Source organism: Mustelus asterias, chromosome 24 (genome assembly GCF_964213995.1).
Source record: "Mustelus asterias chromosome 24, sMusAst1.hap1.1, whole genome shotgun sequence".
Classification (NCBI taxonomy): domain Eukaryota; kingdom Metazoa; phylum Chordata; class Chondrichthyes; order Carcharhiniformes; family Triakidae; genus Mustelus; species Mustelus asterias.
The window spans coordinates 57290641-57314360 of NC_135824.1; the positions used below are offsets into that span (position 1 = coordinate 57290641).

The window sequence follows — 23720 nt, forward strand, 5'->3', positions numbered from 1 at the left end:
TCTAGGGCAAGTATATCCTTCCTTCGGTAAGGAGACCCAAAGAGTATTCCAGGAGTGGCCACACCAAGAGCTCATACCAAGAGCGCAAAGATTTAAAAGGAACCTGAGGGGGAAACTTCTTCACGCAGAGAGAGGGTGGTGAAGGATACGGAGTGAGCCGCCAGAGAAAGTGGTTGAGGCAGGTTCAATAGCAACATTTAAAATGCATGTGGGTAAGTACATGGATGGGAAAGGATTAGGGGGATATTGGCCAAGCGCGGGCAATTGGGACTAGCTGGGAGGGCACCGTGGTTGGCATGGACCGGATGGGCCGAAGGGCCTGTTTCCATGCTGTATTGCTCTAGGACTCCATCTGCAGTTGGATGACTTCACTCTTGTACTCCAGTCTCTTGGTAATGAAGGCTAACCCACCGTTTTCTCTCCTAATTGCTTGCTGGACCTGCCTCTTAGTGTTGTGGTTTGTGCGTAAGGACCCCCCATATTGATTATATTACAAAAATGATACACGTACAGTGCATTCCAATTACTTCCAAAACAATTACATTAGAAAAAAGGTAATTCTCCAGGAACACAGTGCCAGAATGTCTGCAGCCTCCACAGTATTTACATAACCACAGCACTCTCTTAACTGACCTCTTTGCGAACCGTGTTTACTTCACCCTGAGTGTTCATTTCAGGCTGTATCTGCATTTCAAATGGTATAAAGCTTCTGACCTTGTGAAAGAATACATCCTCTTATTCCGCATGACTAATGCCACAAGATACATCAGATGGACAGTATATATAGATGTAAAAGATTTCTTGTCAATTGTCTCAATATGTAATGACAACAAGAGCAGACGTTTGGAAAGTACCTGAACAAAAAGTACCTAACTGCGAACCTCTTAACAGACTGACCCTTCAACATAGAGGCTAAGCCAAGGTTCTTGCCTACAGAGCAAGATAGCAACTAAACTCTCAGTGAACTTGCTATTGGTGCCAAGTATGTCTGTTACATGGCATAACACCTTCAACCCCATAGTGGCCATATTTTCACAGAATCAAAGAACCCCGACAGTGCAGCATTCGCCCTATCGAGTCTGCACCGACAACAGTCCCACCCAGGCCCTATCCCCGTAACCCTGCTAATCACCCTGACACTAAGGGGCAATTGAGCATGGCCAATCCAACTAACCTGCACAGTGGGTTAGCACTGCTGCTTCACAGCACCAGGGACCCGGGTTCAATTCCTGGCTTGGGTCACTGTCTGTGTGGAGTTTGCACGTTCTCCCCGTGTCTGCGTGGGTTTCCTCCGGGTGCTCCGGTTTCCTCCCACGTTCTGAAAGACATGCTGGTTAGATGCATTGACCCGAACAGATGCCAGACTGTGGCGACTAGGGGAATTTCACAGTAACTTCATTGCAGTGTTAATGTAGCCTTGCTTGTTACTTCCTACATCTTTGTAGGAAATTGGAGCACCCAGGGGAAACCCACGCAGACACGGGGAGAAAGTTTAAAGTTTATTTATTAGTGACAAGTAGGCTTTTATTAACACTGCAGTGAAGTTACTGTGAAAATCCCCTAGTCGCCACACTCCGGCGCCTGTTCGGGTACACTGAGGGAGAATTTAGCATGGCCAAGCTGGGAATCGAACCTGGGTCTCTGGCGGTGTGAGGCAGCAGTGCGAGCCACTGTGCCACCGTGCCGCTCCCATATGTAAACTCCACACAGACAGTGACCCAAGGTCGGGATCGAACCTGGGTCCCTGGCGCTGTGAGGGCAGCAGTGTTAACCACTGTGCCACCGTGACGCCCCCAATTCCCCTCACAGCCCAGACAGCTGAAGGATTGGACACCAGTGGTGGAGCAAAGGAAGTAATAAGCTGGAATGGGAGGAGGGCCGATATCGTGGGAGGATTGGTTGGAAAAGATTACGGAAACGGGAAGAGGGACAAAAACCAGCGAGGGAATCGAGAGTGACGACGGGAATTTGAAAATGCCAACGTTGCCGGAGTGGGAGAGCCAATGAAGGGCAGCGGGGTCTTTGGTGCAAGAGGTTTGGATCCCATCCCCCGCTCCCGCCAACAGCCAGGATGGCACACGCACCGACACCAAAGAGAAACCTTCATCTTTAAGCTTGTCTCCAGGCAACAGATCTAACGTAAAAGAAAAGTTTATTCATTAGTGTCACAAGCAGGCTTGCATTAACACTGCAATGAAGTTACTGTGAAAATCCCCTAGTTGCCACACTCCGGCGCCTGTTCGGATAAACTGAGGGAGAATTTAGCACGGCCAGTGCACCCTAACCAGAACGACGTTCGGACTGTGGGAGGAAACCAGAGCACCCGGAGGAAACCCACGCAGACACGGGGAGAACGTGCAGACTCCAGACGGACAGTGACCCAAGCTGGGAATCGAACCCGGGTCCCTGGCGCTGTGAGGCAGCAGTGCTAACCACTGGGCCACCGTGATCTCAGCCTGGTGTCCGCCACCCTTTCAAATCTAAATCCACACACCAACTGGAAACACGGCAGCAGGAAGTCATGGACAGCAGCCAGACTGGATCAGAATCTGGGTATCTTTTTAGACTCTGAGCACCATCCCCTCACTGCACCCTCTCCCCCGGCCCACACACACACACCGCCTCCCACCCCGACCCCACATTCCCTTCACCTACTCATTGGCCATTTCACATTTTCAGCTTTTCTTATTCATTTGGAGGATGCAGGTGTCTCTGGCTAGGTCCAGCATTTATTGCCCATCCCTAACTGTCCCTTGCGTAGGTGATGGTGAGACACCATCTTGAAACGTTGCAGTCCATGTGGTGTAGGTACACCCACATTGCTGTTAGGGAGGGAGTTCCAGGATTTTGACCCAGCGGCTGTGAAGGAGTGATCGATATATTTCTAAATCAGGATGGGGAGTGACTTGGAGGGGAACTTGTAGGTGGTGCTTCCCACATGTCTGCTGCCCCTTGTCCTTGCAGTTGGTAGAGTTTGTGGTTTTGGAAAGTGCTGTTGAAGGAAACTTGATGAGTTCCTGTTTATGTCCATCTATTACCTATTGCAAAACAGTCATCAATGTCAAACAATGTTTTCTTAAGCTGCAGCCTTTCACCTGGGGCCGGACATTTGCAGCCAGTCAGAAATGCATCAGGGCGCATATCATTGGGTTTTTAGTGTCATAGAGTCATAGAAATCATAGAAACCCTACAGTGCAGAAGGAGGCCATTCGGCCCATCGAGTCTGCACCGACCACAATCTCACCCAGGCCCTACCCCTACATATTTACCCGCTAATCCCACTAACCTACGCATCACAGGACTCTAAGGGGCAATTTTTAACCTGGCCAATCAACCTAACCCACACATCTTTGGACTGTGGGAGGAAACCGGAGCACCCGGAGGAAACCCACGCAGACACGAGGAGAATGTGCAAACTCCACACAGACAGTGACCCGAGCCGGGAATCGAACCCAGGACCCTGGAGCTGTGAAGCAGCAGTGCTAACCACTGTGCTACCGTGCCGCCCTTAGTCATAGAGGTTTACAGCATGGAAACAGGCCCTTCGACCCAACTTGTCCATGCTGCCTTTTTTTAAAAACCCCTAAGCTAATCCCAATTGGCCGCATTTGGCCCATATCCCTCTATACCCATCTTATCCATGTAACTATCTAAATGCTTTTTAAAAGACAACATTGTACCCGTCTCTACTACTACCTCTGGCAGCTTGTTCCAGACACTCATCACCCTCTGTGTGAAAAAATTGCCCCTCTGGACACTTTTGTATCTCTCCCCTCTCACCTTAAACCTATGCCCTCTAGTTTTAGACTCCCCTATTTTTGGGAAAAGATATTGACTATCTAGCTGATCTGTGCCCCTCATTATTTTATAGACCTCTATAAGATCACCCCTCAGCCTCCTATGCATCAGAAAAAAAAGGTCCCAGTCTATCCAGCCTCTCCTTATAACTCAATCCATCAATGTCCCAGTAGCACCCTAGTAAATCTTTTCTGCACTCTTTCTAGTTTAATAATATCCTTTCTATAATAGGGTGACCAGAATTGCGCACAATATTCCAAGTGTGGCCTTACCAATGTCTTGTACAACTTCAACAAGACGTCCCAGCTCCTGTATTCAATGTTCTGACCGATGAAACCAAGCATGCTGAATGCCTTCTTCACCACTTTGTCCACCTGTGACTCCACTTTCAAGGAGCTATGAACATGTACCCCTAGATCTCTTTGTTCTGTAACTCTCCCCAACGCCCGACCATTAACTGAGTAAGTCCTGCCCTGGTTCAATCTACCAAAATGCATCACCTCGCATTTGTCTAAATTAAACTCCATCTGCCATTCGTCAGCCCACTGGCCCAATTGATCAAGATCCCGTTGCAATTGGAGATAACTTTCTTCACTGTCCGCTATGCCACCAATCTTGGTGTCATCTGCAAACTTACTAACCATGCCTCCTATATTCTCATCCAAATCATTAATATAAATGACAAATAACAGTGGACCCAGCACTGATCCCTGAGGCACACCGCTGGTCACAGGCCTCCAGTTTGAAAAACAACCCTCTACAACCACCCTCTGGCTTCTGTCAAGAAGCCAATTTTGTATCCATTTAGACACCTCACCCTGGATCCCGTGAGATTTAACCTTATGCAACAACCTATCATGCGGTACCTTGTCAAAGACCTTGTTAAAGTCCATGTGGACAACATCAACTGCACTGCCCTCATCTACCTTCTTGGTTACCCCTTCAAAAAACTCAATCAAATTTGTGAGACATGATTTTCCATTCAGAAAGCCATGCTGACTGTCCCTAATCAGTCCTTGCGTCTCTAAATGACTGTAGATCCTGTCTCTCAAAATACCTTCCAACAACTTACCCACCACAGATGTGAGGCTCACTGGCCTGTAGTGAGCCTCACAGACTTTTCCCTGCAGCCCTTTTTAAACAAAGGCACAACATTTGCAACTCTCCAATCTTCAGGAACCTCATCTGTGACAATCGATAATTCAAATATCTCGGCTAGGGGACCCGCAATTTCCTCCCTAGCCTCCCACAATGTCCTAGGATATGCGTCATCAGGTCCCGGGGATTTATCTATCTTGATGCGCTTTAAGACTTCCAGCACCTCCTTCTCTGTAATATGTACACTCCTCAAGACATCATTATTTATTTCCCCAAGTTCCCTAACATCCATGCTTTTCTCAACAGTAAATACTGATGAGAAATATTCATTTAGGATCTCATTCATCTCTTGTGGATCCGCACATAGATGACCTTGTTGATCATTAAGAGGCCCTACTCTCTCCCTTGTTACACTTTTGCCCTTTATATATTTGGAGAAGCTCTTTGGATTCTCCTTTGCCTTATCTGCCAAAGCAATCTCTGGTCCCCTTTTTGCCCTCCTGATTTCTCCCTTTAGTGGAATTTAGTTATTAGTGGTTAGCACTGCTGCCTCACAGCGCCAGGGACCCGGGTTCGATTCCCGGCGTGGGTCACTGTCTGTGTGAGTCTGCACATTCTCCCCGTGTCTGCGTGGGTTTCCTCCGGATGCTCCGGTTTCCTCCCACAGTCCAAAGGTGTGCAGGTTAGGTGCATTGGCCATGCTAAATTCTCCCTCCGTGTACCCGAACAGGCACCGGAATGTGGCGACTAGGGGATTTTCACAGTAACTTCATTGCAGTGTTAATGTAAGCCTACTTGTGACACTAATACATTTTTAAAAAACTTTATATAGGGCGGCACTGTGGCGCAATGGATAACACTGCTGCCTCACAGCGCCAGGGTCCTGGGTTCAATTCCAGCCTCGGGTCACTGTCTGTGTGGAGTTTGTACATTCTCCCTGTCTCTGCGTGGGTTTCCTCCGGGTGCTCCGGTTTCCTCCCACAGTCCAAAGGTGTGAGGGTGAGGTGGATTGGCCATGCTAAATTGCCCCTTAGTGTCAGGGGGATTAGCAGGGTAAAGGTGTGGGGTTACAGGAATATGGCCTGGGTGGGGTTGTGGTCAGTACAGACTTGATGGGCTGAATGGCCTCCTTCTGCACTGTAGGGATTCTATGAGATTGGTGGCTGGTTTAGTAGCTGAAGTCTTTCTGTCCCATCACACTCTCTCGTTGTCTGGCTTCCCCTCGTACACACACAAACCAGCAGAGGCAAACCTAATTGGATTACCCTCTCACCTCGAGCCCAGTAGCATGTTGTCCTTGTACGAGTGAGCTCTCCGGCGGAGCTGCACTGCTCCACGTGATACTTGCCCACTGGAGGCCCCGAGCTGTGTAGTGGCTGATCTCGATGTGACAGCTGGCTTCAGTGCTGTTGGATTAAGAGAGAGAGGGGGGATATGTTAATGAGCAATTCTGTCACTGATCACTGAACCACGTGGACTGGAGGCTGTGTTCCACTTAGGAATTTTGGTTAGGGGATTGGCCACTTCAGGTGAGGCTGGCTGCGGCTCGCGGAGCTGAGTGCAGCAGAAACAGTCCCATAAACTGGCAGCATGGCTTCGGCTACTCCCCAATGTGGGATAGTAAACACTGAGGTGAATTCGTGTGCGGTGGGGGGGATCGTGGTGTGTGTTGTGAATGTGTGCGTGAGAGGGTGTGTGTGTGTGTGTGTGTGTGGGAGGGAGGGTGTGTGTGTGTGTGGGTGTGTGTGTGAGGGAGGGTGTGTGTGTGTGTGTGAGGGAGGGTGTGTGTGTGTGTGAGGGAGGGTGTGTGTGAGGGAGGGTGTGCGTGTGTGTGTGAGGGAGGGTGTGCGTGTGTGTGTGAGGGAGGGTGTGTGTGTGTGTGAGGGAGGGTGTGTGTGAGGGAGGGTGTGTGTGAGGGAGGGTGTGTGTGTGTGTGTGTGAGGGAGGGTGTGTGTGTGTGTGTGTGAGGGAGGGAGGGTGTGTGTGTGTGTGAGGGAGGGTGTGTGTGTGTGTGTGTGAGGGAGGGTGTGTGTGTGTGTGTGTGTGTGAGGGAGGGTGTGTGTGTGAGGGAGGGAGGGAGGGTGTGTGTGTGTGTGTGTGAGGGAGGGTGTGTGTGTGTGTGAGGGAGGGTGTGTGTGTGTGTGAGGGAGGGTGTGTGTGTGTGTGTGTGTGTGTGTGAGGGAGGGTGTGTGTGTGTGAGGGAGGGTGTGCGTGTGTGTGTGAGGGAGGGTGTGCGTGTGTGTGTGAGGGAGGGTGTGCGTGTGTGTGTGAGGGAGGGTGTGCGTGTGTGTGTGAGGGAGGGTGTGCGTGTGTGTGTGAGGGAGGGTGTGCGTGTGTGTGTGAGGGAGGGTGTGCGTGTGTGTGTGAGGGAGGGTGTGCGTGTGTGTGTGAGGGAGGGTGTGCGTGTGTGTGTGAGGGAGGGTGTGCGTGTGTGTGTGTGAGGGAGGGTGTGCGTGTGTGTGTGAGGGAGGGTGTGCGTGTGTGTGTGAGGGAGGGTGTGCGTGTGTGTGTGAGGGAGGGTGTGCGTGTGTGTGTGAGGGAGAGTGTGTGCGTGTGTGTGTGAGGGAGAGTGTGTGCGTGTGTGTGTGAGGGAGAGTGTGTGCGTGTGTGTGTGAGGGAGAGTGTGTGCGTGTGAGGGAGAGTGTGTGCGTGTGAGGGAGAGTGTGTGCGTGTGAGGGAGAGTGTGTGTGTGTGTGAGGGAGAGTGTGTGTGTGTGTGAGGGAGAGTGTGTGTGTGTGTGAGGGAGAGTGTGTGTGTGTGTGAGGGAGAGTGTGTGTGTGTGTGAGGGAGAGTGTGTGTGTGTGTGAGGGAGAGTGTGTGTGTGTGTGAGGGAGAGTGTGTGTGTGTGTGAGGGAGAGTGTGTGTGTGTGTGTGAGGGAGAGTGTGTGTGTGTGTGAGGGAGAGTGTGTGTGTGTGTGAGGGAGAGTGTGTGTGTGTGTGAGGGAGAGTGTGTGTGTGTGTGAGGGAGAGTGTGTGTGTGTGTGAGGGAGAGTGCGTGTGTGTGTGTGAGGGAGAGTGCGTGTGTGTGTGTGAGGGAGAGTGCGTGTGTGTGAGTGTGAGGGAGAGTGCGTGTGTGTGAGTGTGAGGGAGAGTGCGTGTGTGTGAGTGTGAGGGAGAGTGCGTGTGTGTGAGTGTGAGGGAGAGTGCGTGTGTGTGAGTGTGAGGGAGAGTGCGTGTGTGTGAGTGTGAGGGAGAGTGCGTGTGTGTGAGTGTGAGGGAGAGTGCGTGTGTGTGAGTGTGAGGGAGAGTGCGTGAGTGTGAGGGAGAGTGCGTGTGTGTGAGTGTGAGGGAGAGTGCGTGTGTGTGAGTGTGAGGGAGAGTGCGTGTGTGTGAGTGTGAGGGAGAGTGCGTGTGTGTGAGTGTGAGGGAGAGTGCGTGTGTGTGAGTGTGAGGGAGAGTGCGTGTGTGTGAGTGTGAGGGAGAGTGCGTGTGTGTGAGTGTGAGGGAGAGTGCGTGTGTGTGAGTGTGAGGGAGAGTGCGTGTGTGTGAGTGTGAGGGAGAGTGCGTGTGTGTGAGTGTGAGGGAGAGTGCGTGTGTGTGAGTGTGAGGGAGAGTGCGTGTGTGAGTGTGAGGGAGAGTGCGTGTGTGTGAGTGTGAGGGAGAGTGCGTGTGTGTGAGTGTGAGGGAGAGTGCGTGTGTGTGTGTGAGGGAGAGTGCGTGTGTGTGAGTGTGAGGGAGAGTGCGTGTGTGTGAGTGTGAGGGAGAGTGCGTGTGTGTGAGTGTGAGGGAGAGTGCGTGTGTGTGAGGGAGAGTGCGTGTGTGTGAGGGAGAGTGCGTGTGTGTGAGTGTGAGGGAGAGTGCGTGTGTGTGAGTGTGAGGGAGAGTGCGTGTGTGTGAGTGTGAGGGAGAGTGCGTGTGTGTGAGTGTGAGGGAGAGTGCGTGTGTGTGAGTGTGAGGGAGAGTGCGTGTGTGTGAGTGTGAGGGAGAGTGCGTGTGTGTGAGTGTGAGGGAGAGTGCGTGTGTGTGAGTGTGAGGGAGAGTGCGTGTGTGTGAGTGTGAGGGAGAGTGCGTGTGTGTGAGTGTGAGGGAGAGTGCGTGTGTGTGAGTGTGAGGGAGAGTGCGTGTGTGTGAGTGTGAGGGAGAGTGCGTGTGTGTGAGTGTGAGGGAGAGTGCGTGTGTGTGAGGGAGAGTGCGTGTGTGTGAGTGTGAGGGAGAGTGTGTGAGTGTGAGGGAGAGTGCATGTGTGTGAGTGTGAGGGAGAGTGTGAGTGTGAGGGAGAATGTGTGAGTGTGCATTGTACTGAGCTCAGCTGAAAGCCTATGTTTAACTTTGCAGATTGTATGGTTTGCATTCTGCACTCCTCTCATTACAGAGCAGGGAGGAGATTAAATCTTCTTTTGTGTTGCAGATGAAGCGAACGTTGATCAGCTCGCCCCCGTTGGATATGCTTCCACCCCCAGAAGGCAGGAGATCCAGAGCGTGGTTTTGCCACAAGGCTTCTGGCATCGGTGCCAAGCCGCGTCTCTTCTCCCCGTACATCGAAGAAGCCAAGGCGAGTAAATGGCCTGGTCTTGTTTTTGCTTTCAGCCGGGGAGCTGGCGACAGTTTTCTTTTTTAGGAAGTTGCAAATCCGTGCCCTGGAGTCAGCTATTCGCTACAGGCACGGCTGTGGTAACTGTAGCATAACATTAATGGGAAAACAGTTTCTGCTATGCTGCCTCTTCCTTTCGCTGCCTCTGGCATGTGACATTAAATAAAAACCAGGGCTCGTTCCACCTCACTTCCCCAGTTGTCAGCTCTGATTAAGTGCTGCCTAATTAGCAGAGTTTGACTCTGCGTCGATTTGTTAAGCCCTTGGTCACTCACTGGACCCAGTTTCCCCAGTGCTCTTGTCTGCATCTTTTGCTGTTTTGACTGCTGCGCCTTTGTGCTGATCAGTCATGCTGGTGGTTTCAGCCTTTTTAAGAAGAGGAGAATTTCAAGCCATGGCCCGTGGCCACGATGAGCATTCTCTGCCTATTGTGCAAGCCAAAACAAACCCTGCTTTATCCATGCTGTTCTCAATATTGGGGTTTTATTTCCTGGTAATCTGCTGCTCGGATTGTGTTCTCCCAGAGCAGCAGTTGCTTCAGGGGAGATTTAATTGAAATGTTCAAAATTAGTAGGGGGGGGGTATTCAGAAGAGTAAATATTTAGAAGGCATTTCTGCTGATGGGATCGTCGGATGCCAGAGGACGCGGATTTAAGATCATTGTCAAAAACAAAATCCAGGGAGGGAGTTGAGGGCGGCACAGCGGCACTGTGGTTAGCACCGCTGCCTCACAGCGCCAGGGACCCGGGTTCAATTCCGGCCTCGGGGGGTCACTGTCTGTGTGGAGTTGTTTTCCTCGTGTCGGCGTGGCTTTCCTCCGGGTGCTCCGGTTTCCTCCCACACTCCAAAGATGTGCAGGTTAGGTGGATTGGCCGTGCTAAATTGACCTTAGTGTCAGGGGGATTAGCAGGGTAAATATGTGGGGTTATGGGGATAGGGCCTGGGTGGGATTGTGGTCGGTGTAGACTCAATGGGCCGAATGGCCTCCTTCTGCACTGTAGGGATTCTATGACATCCTATAAATGTATTCGAGGCAGTGAACTGTTACTATTTGATTTAATTTATTATTGTCACATATACAGTGAAAAATATTGTTTCTTGCGCGCTATACAGACAAAGCATACCGTTCATAGAGAAAGAAATGAGAGAGTGCAGAATGTGCAGTCACAGCTAGGGTGTAGAGAAAGATCAGTTTAATGCGAGGTAGATCCATTCAAAAGTCCGATGGCAGCAGGGAAGAAGCTGTTCTTGAGTCGGTTGGTGCGTGACCTCATCTGGAAAATGCTACAGTGAAAGAGTTTTGGAAGCGGCTTCAATAATCTCCTTTGTAAAAGGAATTTGATTTTTACTTTAGAAAAGGAAAAAAATAAATTAAACGGAGTGTTTAAAATGGAGTTCTCTGGGTAAATAGCAGGTGAGTGGGGACCAGTTGCTTAGCTCTTTTACGAAGGAGCCAGCACGTGCACGATGGGTCAAATGGTCTCCTGCCGCTGAATGACTTGGCAGCGTTAAGGGTGCTACCACAAAATCCCTGAGCATAGGAAGAGAAGGTCAGTCTGAGTCTCTACAGATTTTTATACATGGCAACTCATGGAAGAGCACATGGGCATTTGTCTGAGAGGGGATGCATCACAAGGCTCTGGGTTGGAAGCATCCTCCCATGAGCAGAGAGTTTACAGTATGGGCTTATGCTCTCAAGCTTAGAAGAGTGAGGTGACCTCATTGAAACATACCGAATTCTGAGAGGGCTTGACAGGGTACATGCTGAGAAGATGTTTCCCTCTGGTGGTGTGTCTGGATCTCGGGGAGTTAGAATCCCTACAGTGCACAAGGAGGTCATTTGGCCCATCAAGTCTGCACTGACTCTCCGACAGAGAATTTTTTCCCAGGCCCACCTATAACCCTGCACAATTATCCTGCTAATCTGCCTAACCTACACATCATGGGCACTAAGGGGCAATTTAGCATGGCTAATCCACCTAACCTGCACATCTTTGGACACTAAGGGGCAATTTAGCATGGCCAATCCACCTAACCTGCACATCTTTGGACACTAAGGGGCAATTTAGCATGGCCAATCCACCTAACCTGCACAACCTTTGACTGTGGGAGGAAACCGGAGCACCCGGAGGAAACCCACGCAGACATGGGGAGAACATGCAGATTCCACACAGACGGTCACCTGAGGCTGGAATTGAACCCTGGTCCCTGGCGCTGTGAAGCAGCAGTGCTCACCACTGTGCCATGGTACTGTCTTCACCATGATGTGGAGATGCCGGCATTGGACTGGGGTGGGCACAGTAAGAAGTCTCACAACACTAGGTTAAAGTCCAACAGGTTTATTTGGCAGCACTAGCTTTCGGAGCCTCAAGCTCCTTCTTCAGGTGAGCCTCAAGCTCATCTGAAGAAGAAGCTTGAGGCTCCGAAAGCTAGTGCTGCCAAATAAACCAGTTGGACTTTAACCTAGTGTTGTGAGACTTCTTACTGTCTTCACCGCCATACCTCCTTCTGCACTGTAGATTCTATGATACCCTCAGGATAAGAGTCCAGCTATTTTGGATTGAGATAGGAAGAAACTTCTTTGTCTTTGTAATCCTCTACCCAAAGAGCTGCGGCTGTTCAGTCATTGAGAATACGCAAGACTGAGATCGATGGATTTTTTGACTTTTAAAAGAATCCAGGAAATTGGGAAGTGGAGTCAGAATGGAGGATCAGCCTTGATCTTACTGAATGGTGGAGCAGGCTTGAGGAGCCAGATGGTCTACTCTTGGTCCTATTTCTTATGTTGGGTGCAAGACAGGGCTTAGCTGTATCGTCTCTCTCTCTCTCTCTCTCTCTGTATTAGTAAGCTAGTAGTGATTTGACAAAATAGGTGAGTTTAAGGTTTAATTCAGTTTTGGAGGGTAGGCTTCTGCTGTTCAGTCCAGTCTAAATGTATTGAAATTCTGCCTTTTAACATACTTTAATCAACATATTTTTATATGATGCACCTTCAGCAGCAATAGTCCCTTCAGTGCAACCTCGCAAGGCAGCTGTGCCTACCACTTGCAGCCCAAGCCCTGGAGGTTTCCCCTGAGTCCCGTTCTTGGCTTGCTGTACACACCTGTGGAGGGAGTTCTATTCCTGCTCATGCCCACTGTCGAAAATTCACTCCTTAAACCCCTCTTGTCTTCAGCTCCTGCATAATAAAGCTTTCCTTAAGGCCTTTGACTAAGCCTTTCCCACCCCTCTTAGCCCCTTGGCTTGGTGCCCTTGTAATTGCATCTCTGCAATGCCTCAGACCGTGGTTCACTGTGTTAGAAGTGGACATATAGGTGAACTTGTTAGATTGAAAGTGTGATTTGAAAATCTGGGGAGCCACTTTGCCCTGATGCTGTGATCTGAAGGACCCAAAGGATGTTCACTCCTTGGGCCATTCGCAATTTTCGATGCAAGTGTGGAGAAGTATTTTCTCTCTGGCTGTTTTTATTGGCAATAAGTTTACCCCCGTTCCTCTACCAGGGGGAAGCTCGTCTTAAACATAGAGGGGCCTTCCACTTTTCTTTTCATCATTGATCCCTCACGCTATCCCCTGGAAGCATGAGGCACTCTGAGATCATAGAAACCCTACAGTGCAGAAGGAGGCCATTCGGCCCATCGAGTCTGCACCGACCACAATCCCACCCAGGCCCTACCCCCATATCCCTACATATTTACCCGCTAATCCCTCTAACCTACGCATCTCAGGACTCTATTAGGGGCACTTTTTAGCATGGCCAATCAACCTAACCCGCACATCTTTGGATAGACTGTCCTCGCGGCGTTCACGGTGGCACAGTGGGTTAGCACTGCTGCCTCACAGCGCCAGGGACCAGGGTTCGATTCCCGGCCTTGGGTCACTGTCTGTGCGGAGTTTGCGCATTCTCCCCCGTGTCTGCGTGGGTTTCCTCCCACAGTCCGAAAGACGTGCTGGTTAGGGTGCATTGGCCGTGCTAAATTCTCCCTCAGTGTTACCCGAACAGGAGTGTGGCGACTAGGGGATTTTCACAGTAACTTCATTGCGGTGTTAATGTAAACCTATTTGTGACACTAATAAATAAACTTTAAACTGCCATATCGTCTGACCTTGCAGAATACATCGCAGCCGTCCATCAGCACTCCCCTCCTCAGCCAAGTCTTTCAGAGTGAAAGCTGATCTCTACCTGCCCCCGGCATTAAGCCTGGGCCAGTGCACCACCAGCGTGTCTGTTAACTTGTTTGGGGTGGGACCATACGATTAGATCTCAAAAAATGCTACTGCAGCCCAATTCAGAAAGAGTGCAATTTTCATCCGTTTAGATTGTCTTGGAAGAGCTGATGTCGGAGCAGACGAGTTTGGAAAAAGTGCGGATGAGTCGGATATCCAGCGTTCCCGATACTCTCTATATGGTCGACTCTAGTGTGGCAGACTTCTCCCGCCTGAATGCTGGATCCCCACACAGCTGCGATGAGAGTGCTTCTGCAACACTTCGTGATGAAGTATCTGGTAGGTTAGCTTAACAATGAGGATGTATTTCTTCATTTGGTGAGATATCTCAAAGACTATTTCCTCGGGTGGATGGAGCTATTACAAGGGGGCATAACTATAGGGTTCGTGGTGGGAGATACAGGAAGGATATCAGAGGTAGGTTCTTTACGCAGAGAGTGGTTGGGGTGTGGAATGGACTGCCTGCAGTGACAGTGGAGTCAGACACTTTAGGAACATTTAAGCGGTTATTGGATAGGCACATGGAGCACACCAGGATGATAGGGAGTGGGATAGCTTGGTCTTGGTTTCAGATAAAGCTCGGCACAACATCGTGGGCCGAAGGGCCTGTTCTGTGCTGTACTGTTCTATGTTCTATATTTGCAGTCTCTATATCTTGGAAGTCCACACTTTTTTGTTGCCTCCAGACTCGACAACCATAATCTTATAGTTGACTCCCACAGTACATCGTCTCCGTGACGTCAGTGAGAATTTTATACTTGAGTCTCGAGTGGGTATTGAACTGACTTGGAGATGAGAGTGCTACTTACTAAAACACAGCTAACACTTATGTTCAGTCTAATTGGCTCATTTTTTTCCATATAGTTTAATTACAAAGGTTTCCATTTAAATAGTGCCTTTCACAAAGTACAATGAGTCACTTTTTGAAGTCTAGTTACTATTAGAGGAGGCAGTGATGTCGTGGTATTATCACTAGACTAGTTATCCAGAGACCAGTGTAAGTCTCTGGAGACCATAAGATACAGGAGCAGAATTAGGCCATTCAGCCCATCGCGTCTGCTCTGCCATTCAATCATGGCTGATATGATTCTCATCCCCATTCTCCTGCCTTCTCCCCGTAATCCTTGATCCCCTTATTGATCAAGAACCTATCTATCTCTGTCTTAAAGACACTCAATGACCTGGCCTCCACAGCCTTCTGTGACAACAGCTCCACAGATTCACCACTCCCTGGCTGAAGAAATTCCTCCTCATCTCAGTTTTAAAGGAGCGTCCCTTCACTCTGAGGTTGTGCCCTCGAGTTCTAGTCTCTCCCACTAGAGGAAACATCCTCTCCACATCCATTCTATCTAGGCCTCTCAGTATTCTGTAAGTTTCAATTAGATTCCCCCTCATCCTTCTAAACTCCAGCGAGTAGAGACCCAGATTCCTCAACCACTCCTCATATGACAAACCCTTCATCCCTGGGATCATTCCTGTGAACCTCCTCTGGACCCCCTCCAAGGCCGACACATCCTTAGGGTTGGGGCCCAAAACTGCTCACAATATTCCAAATAGGGTCTGATCAGAGCCTTATACAACCTCGGCAGTACATCCCTGCTCTTGTATTCTTGCCCTGCAGAAATGATCCAGGTTCGATTCCCACCACGGCAGATGGTGAAGTTTGAATTCAATTAAAAAATCTGGAATTAAAAGTCTAATGATGACCATGAAACCATTGTCGATTGTTGTAACAACAGAACCTCATCTGGTTCACTAATGTCCCTTTAGGGAAGGAAAGCTGCTATCCTCATCTTATAAGACTCCACATCCACGGCAATGTGGTTGACACTGTCCCCTCGAGGGCAGTTGGGGATGGGATCCAGATCCCGTGGAAGAATTAAAACAAAAAGAAAAATCTTTTTTGGGTGCCGTGCGTGTGAAAGCTGGACGATTTAATATTATCAATGTGTGGAATTGAAGGGTGTTGGGATTGAATGGCATTTTAAGTAACAAAATGATGCATCAGAAGTCGGCTTCTTTGGTCAGTAGAAGTCCTTGGCTAGAGGATGATTAGTCACGCGCAGTGAGGAAGGGTGTTGGGGGGAGAAACCAAGGCAAAGCTGGAATTAGATACACCCTGGTCAGGGTGTGTACAGGGACAGATTTAAAAATAGCAACCATCTCCTGATACCCAAACTTCCCAAACCCGTAACAGGGCTACTCCTCGGAGAGTACTGGGAAAAATAGTCATCTCCTCTTGGGAGGAAGGAGCAGTTGTAAGAATGTAATCTCCTGAATGTAGCAATTCCTGCAAAGTCGTCATTTTTGTCCACAAAATGAGTTTTGGGAAGTTTGTTGTGTTCATTGGCGGCCCGGTACAATTGCAGTAAAACATCCATATTCCTATACTCGAATCGTCTCGCTATGAATGCCATCATGCCATTTGCCTTTCTCACTGCCTGCTGTACCTAGACTAGCAACCCAGAGACCCCAGGTTGATGCTCTGGGTTCAAATCTCACAAAGGCGGCTGGTGGGATTTAAATTCAATTAGTAAGTCTGGAATTGGAAGTCAGTTTCAGTAACAGTGACCATCAAACCATCATCGATTGACGGAAAAACCCATCTGGCCCAATAATGTCCCCTTTAGGGATGGAAATAAGACCATAAGACATAGGAGCAGAATTAGGCCACTCGGCCCATCGAGTCTGCTCCGCCATTCAATCATGGCTGATGTTTTTCTCATCCCCATTCTCCTGCCTTTTCCCCATAACCCCTGATCCCCTTATTAATCAAGAACCTATCTGTCTCTGCCTTAAAGACACTCAATGACCTGGCCTCCACAGCCTTCTGTGGCAGAGTTCCACAGATTCACCAATCTCTGACTGAAGAAATTCCTCCTCATCTCTGTTTTAAAGGATCGTCCCTTTAGCCTGAGGTTGTGCCCTCTGGTTCTAGTTTTTCCTCCTAGTGGAAGCATCTTCTCCACGTCCACTCTATCCAGGCCTCGCAGTATCCTGTAAGTTTCAATAAGATCCCCCCTCATCCTTCTAAACTCCAACAAGTACAGACCCAGAGGCCTCAACCGTTCTTCATACGACAAGCTGTTCATTTCAGGGATCATTCTTGCGAATCTCCTCTGGACCCTTTGCAAGGCCAGCACATCCTTCCTTAGATACGGGGCCCAAAACTGCTCACAATACTCGAAATGGGGTCTGACTAAATCTATCGTCTGTACCCGGTCTGGCCTACATGTGACTCCAGAGGCACAGCAATGTGGTTGACTCTCAACTGCCCTCTGAAGTGGTTGAGCGAGACACTCGGTTCAAAGATGGAGGGAGGTTGTGGATGTGGGCAATACATATTGACTTTGTCAGCGTTTCCCATCAAAAAAAAACTCTTGTATCATGACCTTATTGACCAAGACTAACCAAACTCTCTCTCTGTCACTCCAACTCCCAATCCCTTTCTTAGTGCCTCCAGTAGATGTAGCTAAAACCATGTTTAGGCGACTCAAAGAAATCTGGCAGAGCGACCAGGTGCAAAGGGCCTACGCTTTAAACATTGGTGCTGGGGCCGCCGTCACCCGGGCTGCCTACCTGCGCGTGGTTCGAGAGTTCGGCCTCCCTGACGCGGCCACCGAGTTATTAAAGGTAATCTTTTACATTTACAGTTTTTACATTTACGGGTGGCACAGTGGTTAGCGCTGCTGCCTCACAGTCCCAGGGACCAGGATTCGATTCCCGGCTTGGGTCACTGTCTAGTGCGGAGTTTGCACATTCGCCCCGTGTCTGCATAGGTTTCCTCCGGGTGCTCCGGTTTCATCCCACAGTCTGAAAGACGTGCTGGTTAGATCCTAAATTCTCCCTCAGTGTAACCCGAACAGGCGCCAGAGTGTGGCGACTAGAGGATTTTCACAGTGACTTCATTGCGGTGTTAGTGTAAGCCTACTTGTGATTAATAAATAAACTTTTAATTTTTGCTGCCTCGCTAGCGCCAGGGACCCGGGTTCGATTCCCGGCTTGGGTCACTGTCTGTGTGGAGTTTGCATGTTCTTCCAGTGTCTGCACGGGTTTCCGCCGGGTGCTCCGGTTTCCTCCCACAGTCCGAAACACCTGCTGGTTAGGGTGCATCAGCCATACTAAATTCTCCTTTAGTGAACCTGAACAGGTGCCGGAGTGTGGTGACTAGGGGATTTTCACAGTAACTTCATTGCAGTGTTAATGTAAGCCTACTTGTGACACTAATAAATAAGTTTCAAAACATTTGGCATATTTCCATAGATTTTGATTTGATTTTTGATTTGATTTATTATTGTCACATGTATTAACATTGAAAAGTATTTTTTTTTGCGTGCTATACAGACAAAACTTGCCATCCTTAGAGAAGGAAAGGAGAGGGTGCAGAATGTAGTGTTACAGTCATAGCCAGGGTGTAGAGAAAGATCAACTTAATACAAGGCAAGTCCATTCAAAAGTCTGACAGCAGCAGGGAAGAAGCTGTTCTTGAGTCGGTTGGTACGTGACCTCAGACTTTTGTATCTTTTTCCCGAAGGAAGAAGGTGGAAGAGAGAATGTCCGGGGTGCGTGGGGTCCTTAATTATGCCGGTTGCTTTTCCCAAGGCAACAGGAAGTGTAGACAGAGTCAGTGGATGGGAGGCTGGTTTGCGTGATGGACTGGGCTACATTCACGACCCTTTGGTTGAGATCATAGATCATAGAAACCCTACAGTGCAGAAAGAGGCCATTCGGCCCATCGAGTCTGCACCGACCACAATCCCACCCAGGCCCTACCTCATATCCCTACATATTTACCCGTTAACCCCTCTAACCTACGCATCTCAGGACACTAAGGGCAATTTTAGCATGGCCAATCAACCTAACCCGCACATCTTTGGACTGTGGGAGGAAACCGGAGCACCCGGAGGAAACCCACACAGACACGAGGAGAATGTGCAAACTCCACACAGACAGTGACCCAAGCTGGGAATCGAACCCGGGTCCCTGGAGCTGTGAAGCAGCAGTGCTAACCACTGTGCTACCATGGCGCCCTTTGAGCGGGGGGGGGGGGGTGGGGGCTGTATTGTTTAGCAGCGTGGAAGCTAATCGACTAGAGGCAAACATGAATCTCCAGGAGGGGTGGGCCAGCTTTTCTAGCTAAAACTGTGACTTGTAAACCTTAATTAGTGTATTTAAAGAAGTGAATTGTTGTGAATATGAACTGCATGATTGCACTGCGTTGTACCAGATCCTGCCACTTTAATAACTCCCTGTATTTAACAGACTAATTTAGTGCAACAGTTTCGATTGTTCAAATAGGAATTGAAATTGGCTGTTTTATTCTAACCTGCCTTTGTTTCTTATTTGCTTCTCTCTCTCTCTGTCCCCTTCGTTGACCATTCTGACTTAAGTTGGCACTCCTGTGTCCGAGCAGTGGCGGATTAACTACCTAGGCTGAGCTTTAGTCAGGCCCCCTGACCTTGCCCCCGCCCCACCCTTCGTTGAATAGAATAAAGTGACGTTAGATAACTTATATCGTTGTACTATGTCTAATGTACTACATGCATAATATCATAAAGTTATATGAATCAGTTACAGCCCTTTTATTCATTTATTTTTCATTTTCTTTACATTTGTACTTTTAAAAGCTTCTGTGTTTTTTGGTTTACAAAAGTGTCGATAGCAGCATGTAAATCAACAGATCGAAGCGTGTCTGATTCAATGTGCGTGAGTGCCAGATGACTAAGTTTCTCATCGCTCATTGTTGAGCGCAAATAGATTTTGATCCTCTTCAGTGCCGAAAATGAACGCTCACCTGAACAGTTAGTGATTTGTTTTGCTCTCGGGGGCCCCCCTCCCTTCCGGGCCCCTAGGCTTAAGCCTACTCAGCCTAATGGTTAATCCGCCACTGGTCCGAGGTTCCCGCTGCAAGCTTACTGGCGACTGTGTGGGGGGGGTGAGGAGACCAAACACATGGTCAACTAAACAGAGTCACTGTCAGTGTTGGAAACAAAAATGAATTGAGTTATGATACGTCAGTAATTTAACCAGTGGAATACTTTTTTGTGATTACTCTGTAGTCTGTTTCCTTTGCCTGGTGCTCCCCCTTGTGGGAAATACCTGATCTTGAGTTTCTCCAATTTGCTGCCTTGCCTTTTCTTCCCCGCCCTCCAGACCCCATAACCATAGAATCCCCACAGTGCAGAAGGAGGCCATTCGACCCATCGAGTCTGCAATGACCCTCCAACAGATCGCCCCACCCCTCCCGCACCCTATCCCCCTTCACCCCACATTTACCCCACCAATCCTCTAACCTACACATCTTTGGACGGTGGGAGGAAACTGGAGCACCCGGAGGAAACCCACGCAGACACGGGGAGAATGGGCGGCACGGTGGTTAGCACTGCTACCTCTCAGCACCTGGGACCCGGGTTTGATTCCCTGCTTGGGTGATTGTCTGTGTGGAGTCTGCACGTTCTCCCTGTGTCTGCGAGGATTTCCTCCGGGTGCTCCGGTTTCCTCCCACAGTCCAAAAGACGTGCTGGTTAAGTACATTGGCCATGGCAAATTCTCCCTCAGTGTATCCAAACTGGCGTCGGAATGTGGCAACTAGGGGATTTTCTCAGTAACTTCATTGCAGTGTTACTTGTGACTAATAAATAAACTTTAAAAACTTTAATGTGCAGATTCCACACAGACAGTGACCCAAGGCCGGAATTGAACCCGGGTCCCTGGCGCTGTGAGGCAGCAGTGCTAACCCACTGTGCCACCCCAACAAACTGAGAGGGGGAAATGGGGAAGGAGTGTACCCCTCCCCTCCAAACTTTGCTACTCCTGGACACCATCTAGTAGCTAAGCTAAGAAGCACAATTCTAAAGACCTGGCATCAGATTTCTTGTCTGGCTGCTCTTTCAACTAATGACCACTGCAGGATGGATTAGCACAGAAGGAGGCCATTTGGCCCCACTGGTTCATGCTGGTGTTTACGCTCCACTAGAGCTTCTTCCCTCCCATAGCTGCCTCCATTATTATAATCCTTCTGTTAACTTTTCCCTCGTGTGTTTATGTACCTTCCTCTTAAATGCACCTGTGTTGTTCACTTCACTCCCTGTGGTAGCAAGTTCCTCGTTATCATAATGTCTGGGATTAGAAGTCGTTAAGGTTCACATTTATATGGGACAGTATTTGGGATATCACTGGGTTAGTCAAAACTGCAGGCATACATAGCAACCTGCAAAGGCCCTGACAATATTCCAACAATTGTACTGGAGATTTGTGCCCCAGAACTTGCCGTGCCCCTAGCCGAGCTGTACCAGCACAGCTACCCACACTGGCATTCCCACCCAATGTGGAAAATTGCCCAGGTATGTCCTGTACACAAGAAGCAGGACAAACCCAACCTGGCCAATTACCGCTCCATCAGTCTACTCTTGATCATCAGTGAAGTGATGGAAGGGGTCATCAACAGTGCTATCAGGTAGCACTTACGGAGCAATAACATACTCACTGACGTTCAATTTGGGTTCCGCCAGGGTCACTCGGCTCCTGGCCTGAGGGATGTGGGCCAAAGGCGGGCAATTGGGACTAACTTAGTGGTTTTTTAGAAAAAAAGGGCGGCACGGACAAGTTGGGCCGAAGGGCCTGTTTCCATGCTGTAAACAGGCATCGGAGTTTCTATGACTCTAAACACCTCGCCTCTTTTACAACGCCTACCTTTTTGACCAAACTTTTTGTCATCTTGCCCTGATACCACTTGAGGTGCCTCGATGTCAATTTTGTTGGATAATGCTCCTGTGAAGCTGTTTTGCTACATCAAGGGCGCTATAGAAATGGAACTCCTCGTCGCTGCTCTCATTTTTTTTTTAAAAACCCGAACTCCAGCACAAAGGAAGATGACAGTCAGTCTGTCTCTGGGTGTAATGGAATGCCCTTGGGGTGGCACAATGGTTGGCACTCCTGCCTCACAGCGCCAGGGACCCGGGTTCAAGTCTTGGATCACTGTGCGGAGTCTGCACATTCTCCCCGTGTCTGCGTGGGTTTCCTCCGGGTGCTCCGGTTTCCTCCCACAGTCCGAAAGACGTGCTGGTTAGGGTGTATTGGCCGTGCTAAATTCTCCCTCCGTGTACCCGAACAGGCTCCGGAGTGTGGCGACTAGGGGATTTTCACAGTAACTTCACTGCAGTGTTAATGTAAGCCTACTTGTGACAATAATAAATAAACTAACTTTGTAGGTTTGAGCAGTGACGAATATTCCAGACTTCAACCAAAAATAATGTTTTCTAAAATTCCTTTATTAAATTATTCAATGAAGTTTACTGTGGGATAGAGAAAGGGAGGGTCATAGATCAGCTAGATAGTCAATATCTTTTCCCAAAGGTAGGGGAGTCTAAAACTAGAGGGCATAGGTTTAAGGTGAGGGGGGAGAGATACAAAAGGGTCCAGAGGGGCAATTTTTTCACACAGAGGGTGGTGAGTGTCTGGAACGAGCTGCCAGAGGTAGTAGTAGAGGCGGGTACAATTTTATCTTTTAAAAAGTATTTAGACAGTTACATGGGTACGATGGGTATAGAGGGATATGGGCCAAATGCGGGCAATTGGGACTAGCTTCGGGGTTTTAAAAAAAGGGCGGCATGGACAAGTTGGGCCGAAGGGCCTGTTTCCATGCTGTAAACCTCTATGACTCTGTGACTTACTCTTTGAGTGTAGGCCCATGGCGGAACTAATTTGAAATGTTAGCCTGTCCTTTCCAATGTTGGCTGCATGTTCTAACTGTATTTCAGGTTTGGGTTACTTTACAAGCTGACTTTTCTCTGATGTTCCATTCCAGTACCCCGCTGTGTATTTCCCCAATGAACATCTCGGCATCGATAGCCCGACCTTCGCAAAGCGCCAGCCAAATTCCCGTCGGGCCACTCCAGTCAAGGAAACCAACATTCTGAGCCTGGACCCTTTCAGGAATTTCAGTCCCCCGCTCCCTCCCCCTCCTCCTCCCTACCACCTCCCCCCGACGCCCAGGAGGGAACGCGCGCAACCCGGCGAAAAGAAAGAAGACAGCCAGCCTACCTCATGCCGTGCTCTGCGTGCTAACCTGCAGCCACACTCGGGCTCTCGGACTTCAGAGCAGGCGGTGCAAGCCTCCATCAGGGTCGCGAACTGCGAGGAGCCCAGTGACAGCCGCGGCGTGGCACTCGAGGAGCAGGTCCCTGTAAGTATAACGACACGCTGCCCGCTTCAGATGGGTGTGCGTCTGTGCTGTGTTCCTCTAGTCATGTATTGCACTGTACAAGCTGATCTCTGCTGCAGAGCCCAACCATGGGCGGCACAGTGGGTTAGCACTGCTGCCTCACAGCGCCAGGGACCCGGGTTTGATTCCCGGCTTGGGTCACTGTCTGTGCGGAGTCTGCACGTTCTCCCCGTGTCTGCGTGGGTTTCCTCCGGATGCTCCGGTTTCCTCCCACAGTCCGAAAGACGTGCTGGTTAGGGTGCATTGACCCGAACAGGCGCCGGAGTGTGGCGACTCGGGGAATTTCACAGTAACTTCATTGCAGTGTTAATGTAATGTAAATCTTGTGACTAATAAATAAACTTTTAACTTTAACCTTGCTAGAGTTACTGGAGTAAAATACGCGGAGTCCACCTTGATGAACTGTGGCATTCTGCCTGTGGCTGACAGCGCACTTTGTTCATGGCTGACCGCTGACTCCAGTGTTGCGGCAGTAACTGCACTTGGCTGTAAAATGCTTTGGAACATCCGCAGGTCACGAAAGACGCTATGTAAATGGATGTTCATAGAATCCTGCAGTGCAGGAGGCCATTCAGCCCATCGAGTCTGCACCGACCACAATCCCACCCAGGCCCTATATCCGTAATCCCACGTATTTACCCTGCTAATCCCCCTGGCACTAGGGTCAATTTAGCACGGCCAATCCACCTAACCCGCACATCTTTGGAGTGTGGGAGGAAACCGGAGCACCCGGAGGAAACCCACGCAGACACGGGGGAGAACGTGCAGACTCTGCACAGACAGTGACCCAAGCCGGGAATCGAACCCGGGTCCCTGGCGCTGTGAGGCAGCAGTGCTAACCACCA

General features: G+C 49.5%; 1 protein-coding gene across 2 annotated transcripts in view; it reads left to right on the forward strand.

Moving 5' to 3' along the window:
• Positions 1 to 23720, forward strand: part of LOC144511444 (BTB/POZ domain-containing protein 7-like) — an 85867-nt gene that overhangs the window by 54711 nt on the left and 7436 nt on the right. Inside the window, exons 6-9 of one of the 2 annotated variants that reach the window (XM_078241803.1) lie at positions 9245 to 9388; positions 13745 to 13931; positions 17107 to 17285; positions 22459 to 22836. In XM_078241803.1, the coding sequence (XP_078097929.1) occupies positions 9245 to 9388; positions 13745 to 13931; positions 17107 to 17285; positions 22459 to 22836 (888 nt within the window). The remainder of the gene's footprint in view (positions 1 to 9244; positions 9389 to 13744; positions 13932 to 17106; positions 17286 to 22458; positions 22837 to 23720) is intronic. The other variant, XM_078241804.1, reaches the window with a different exon arrangement.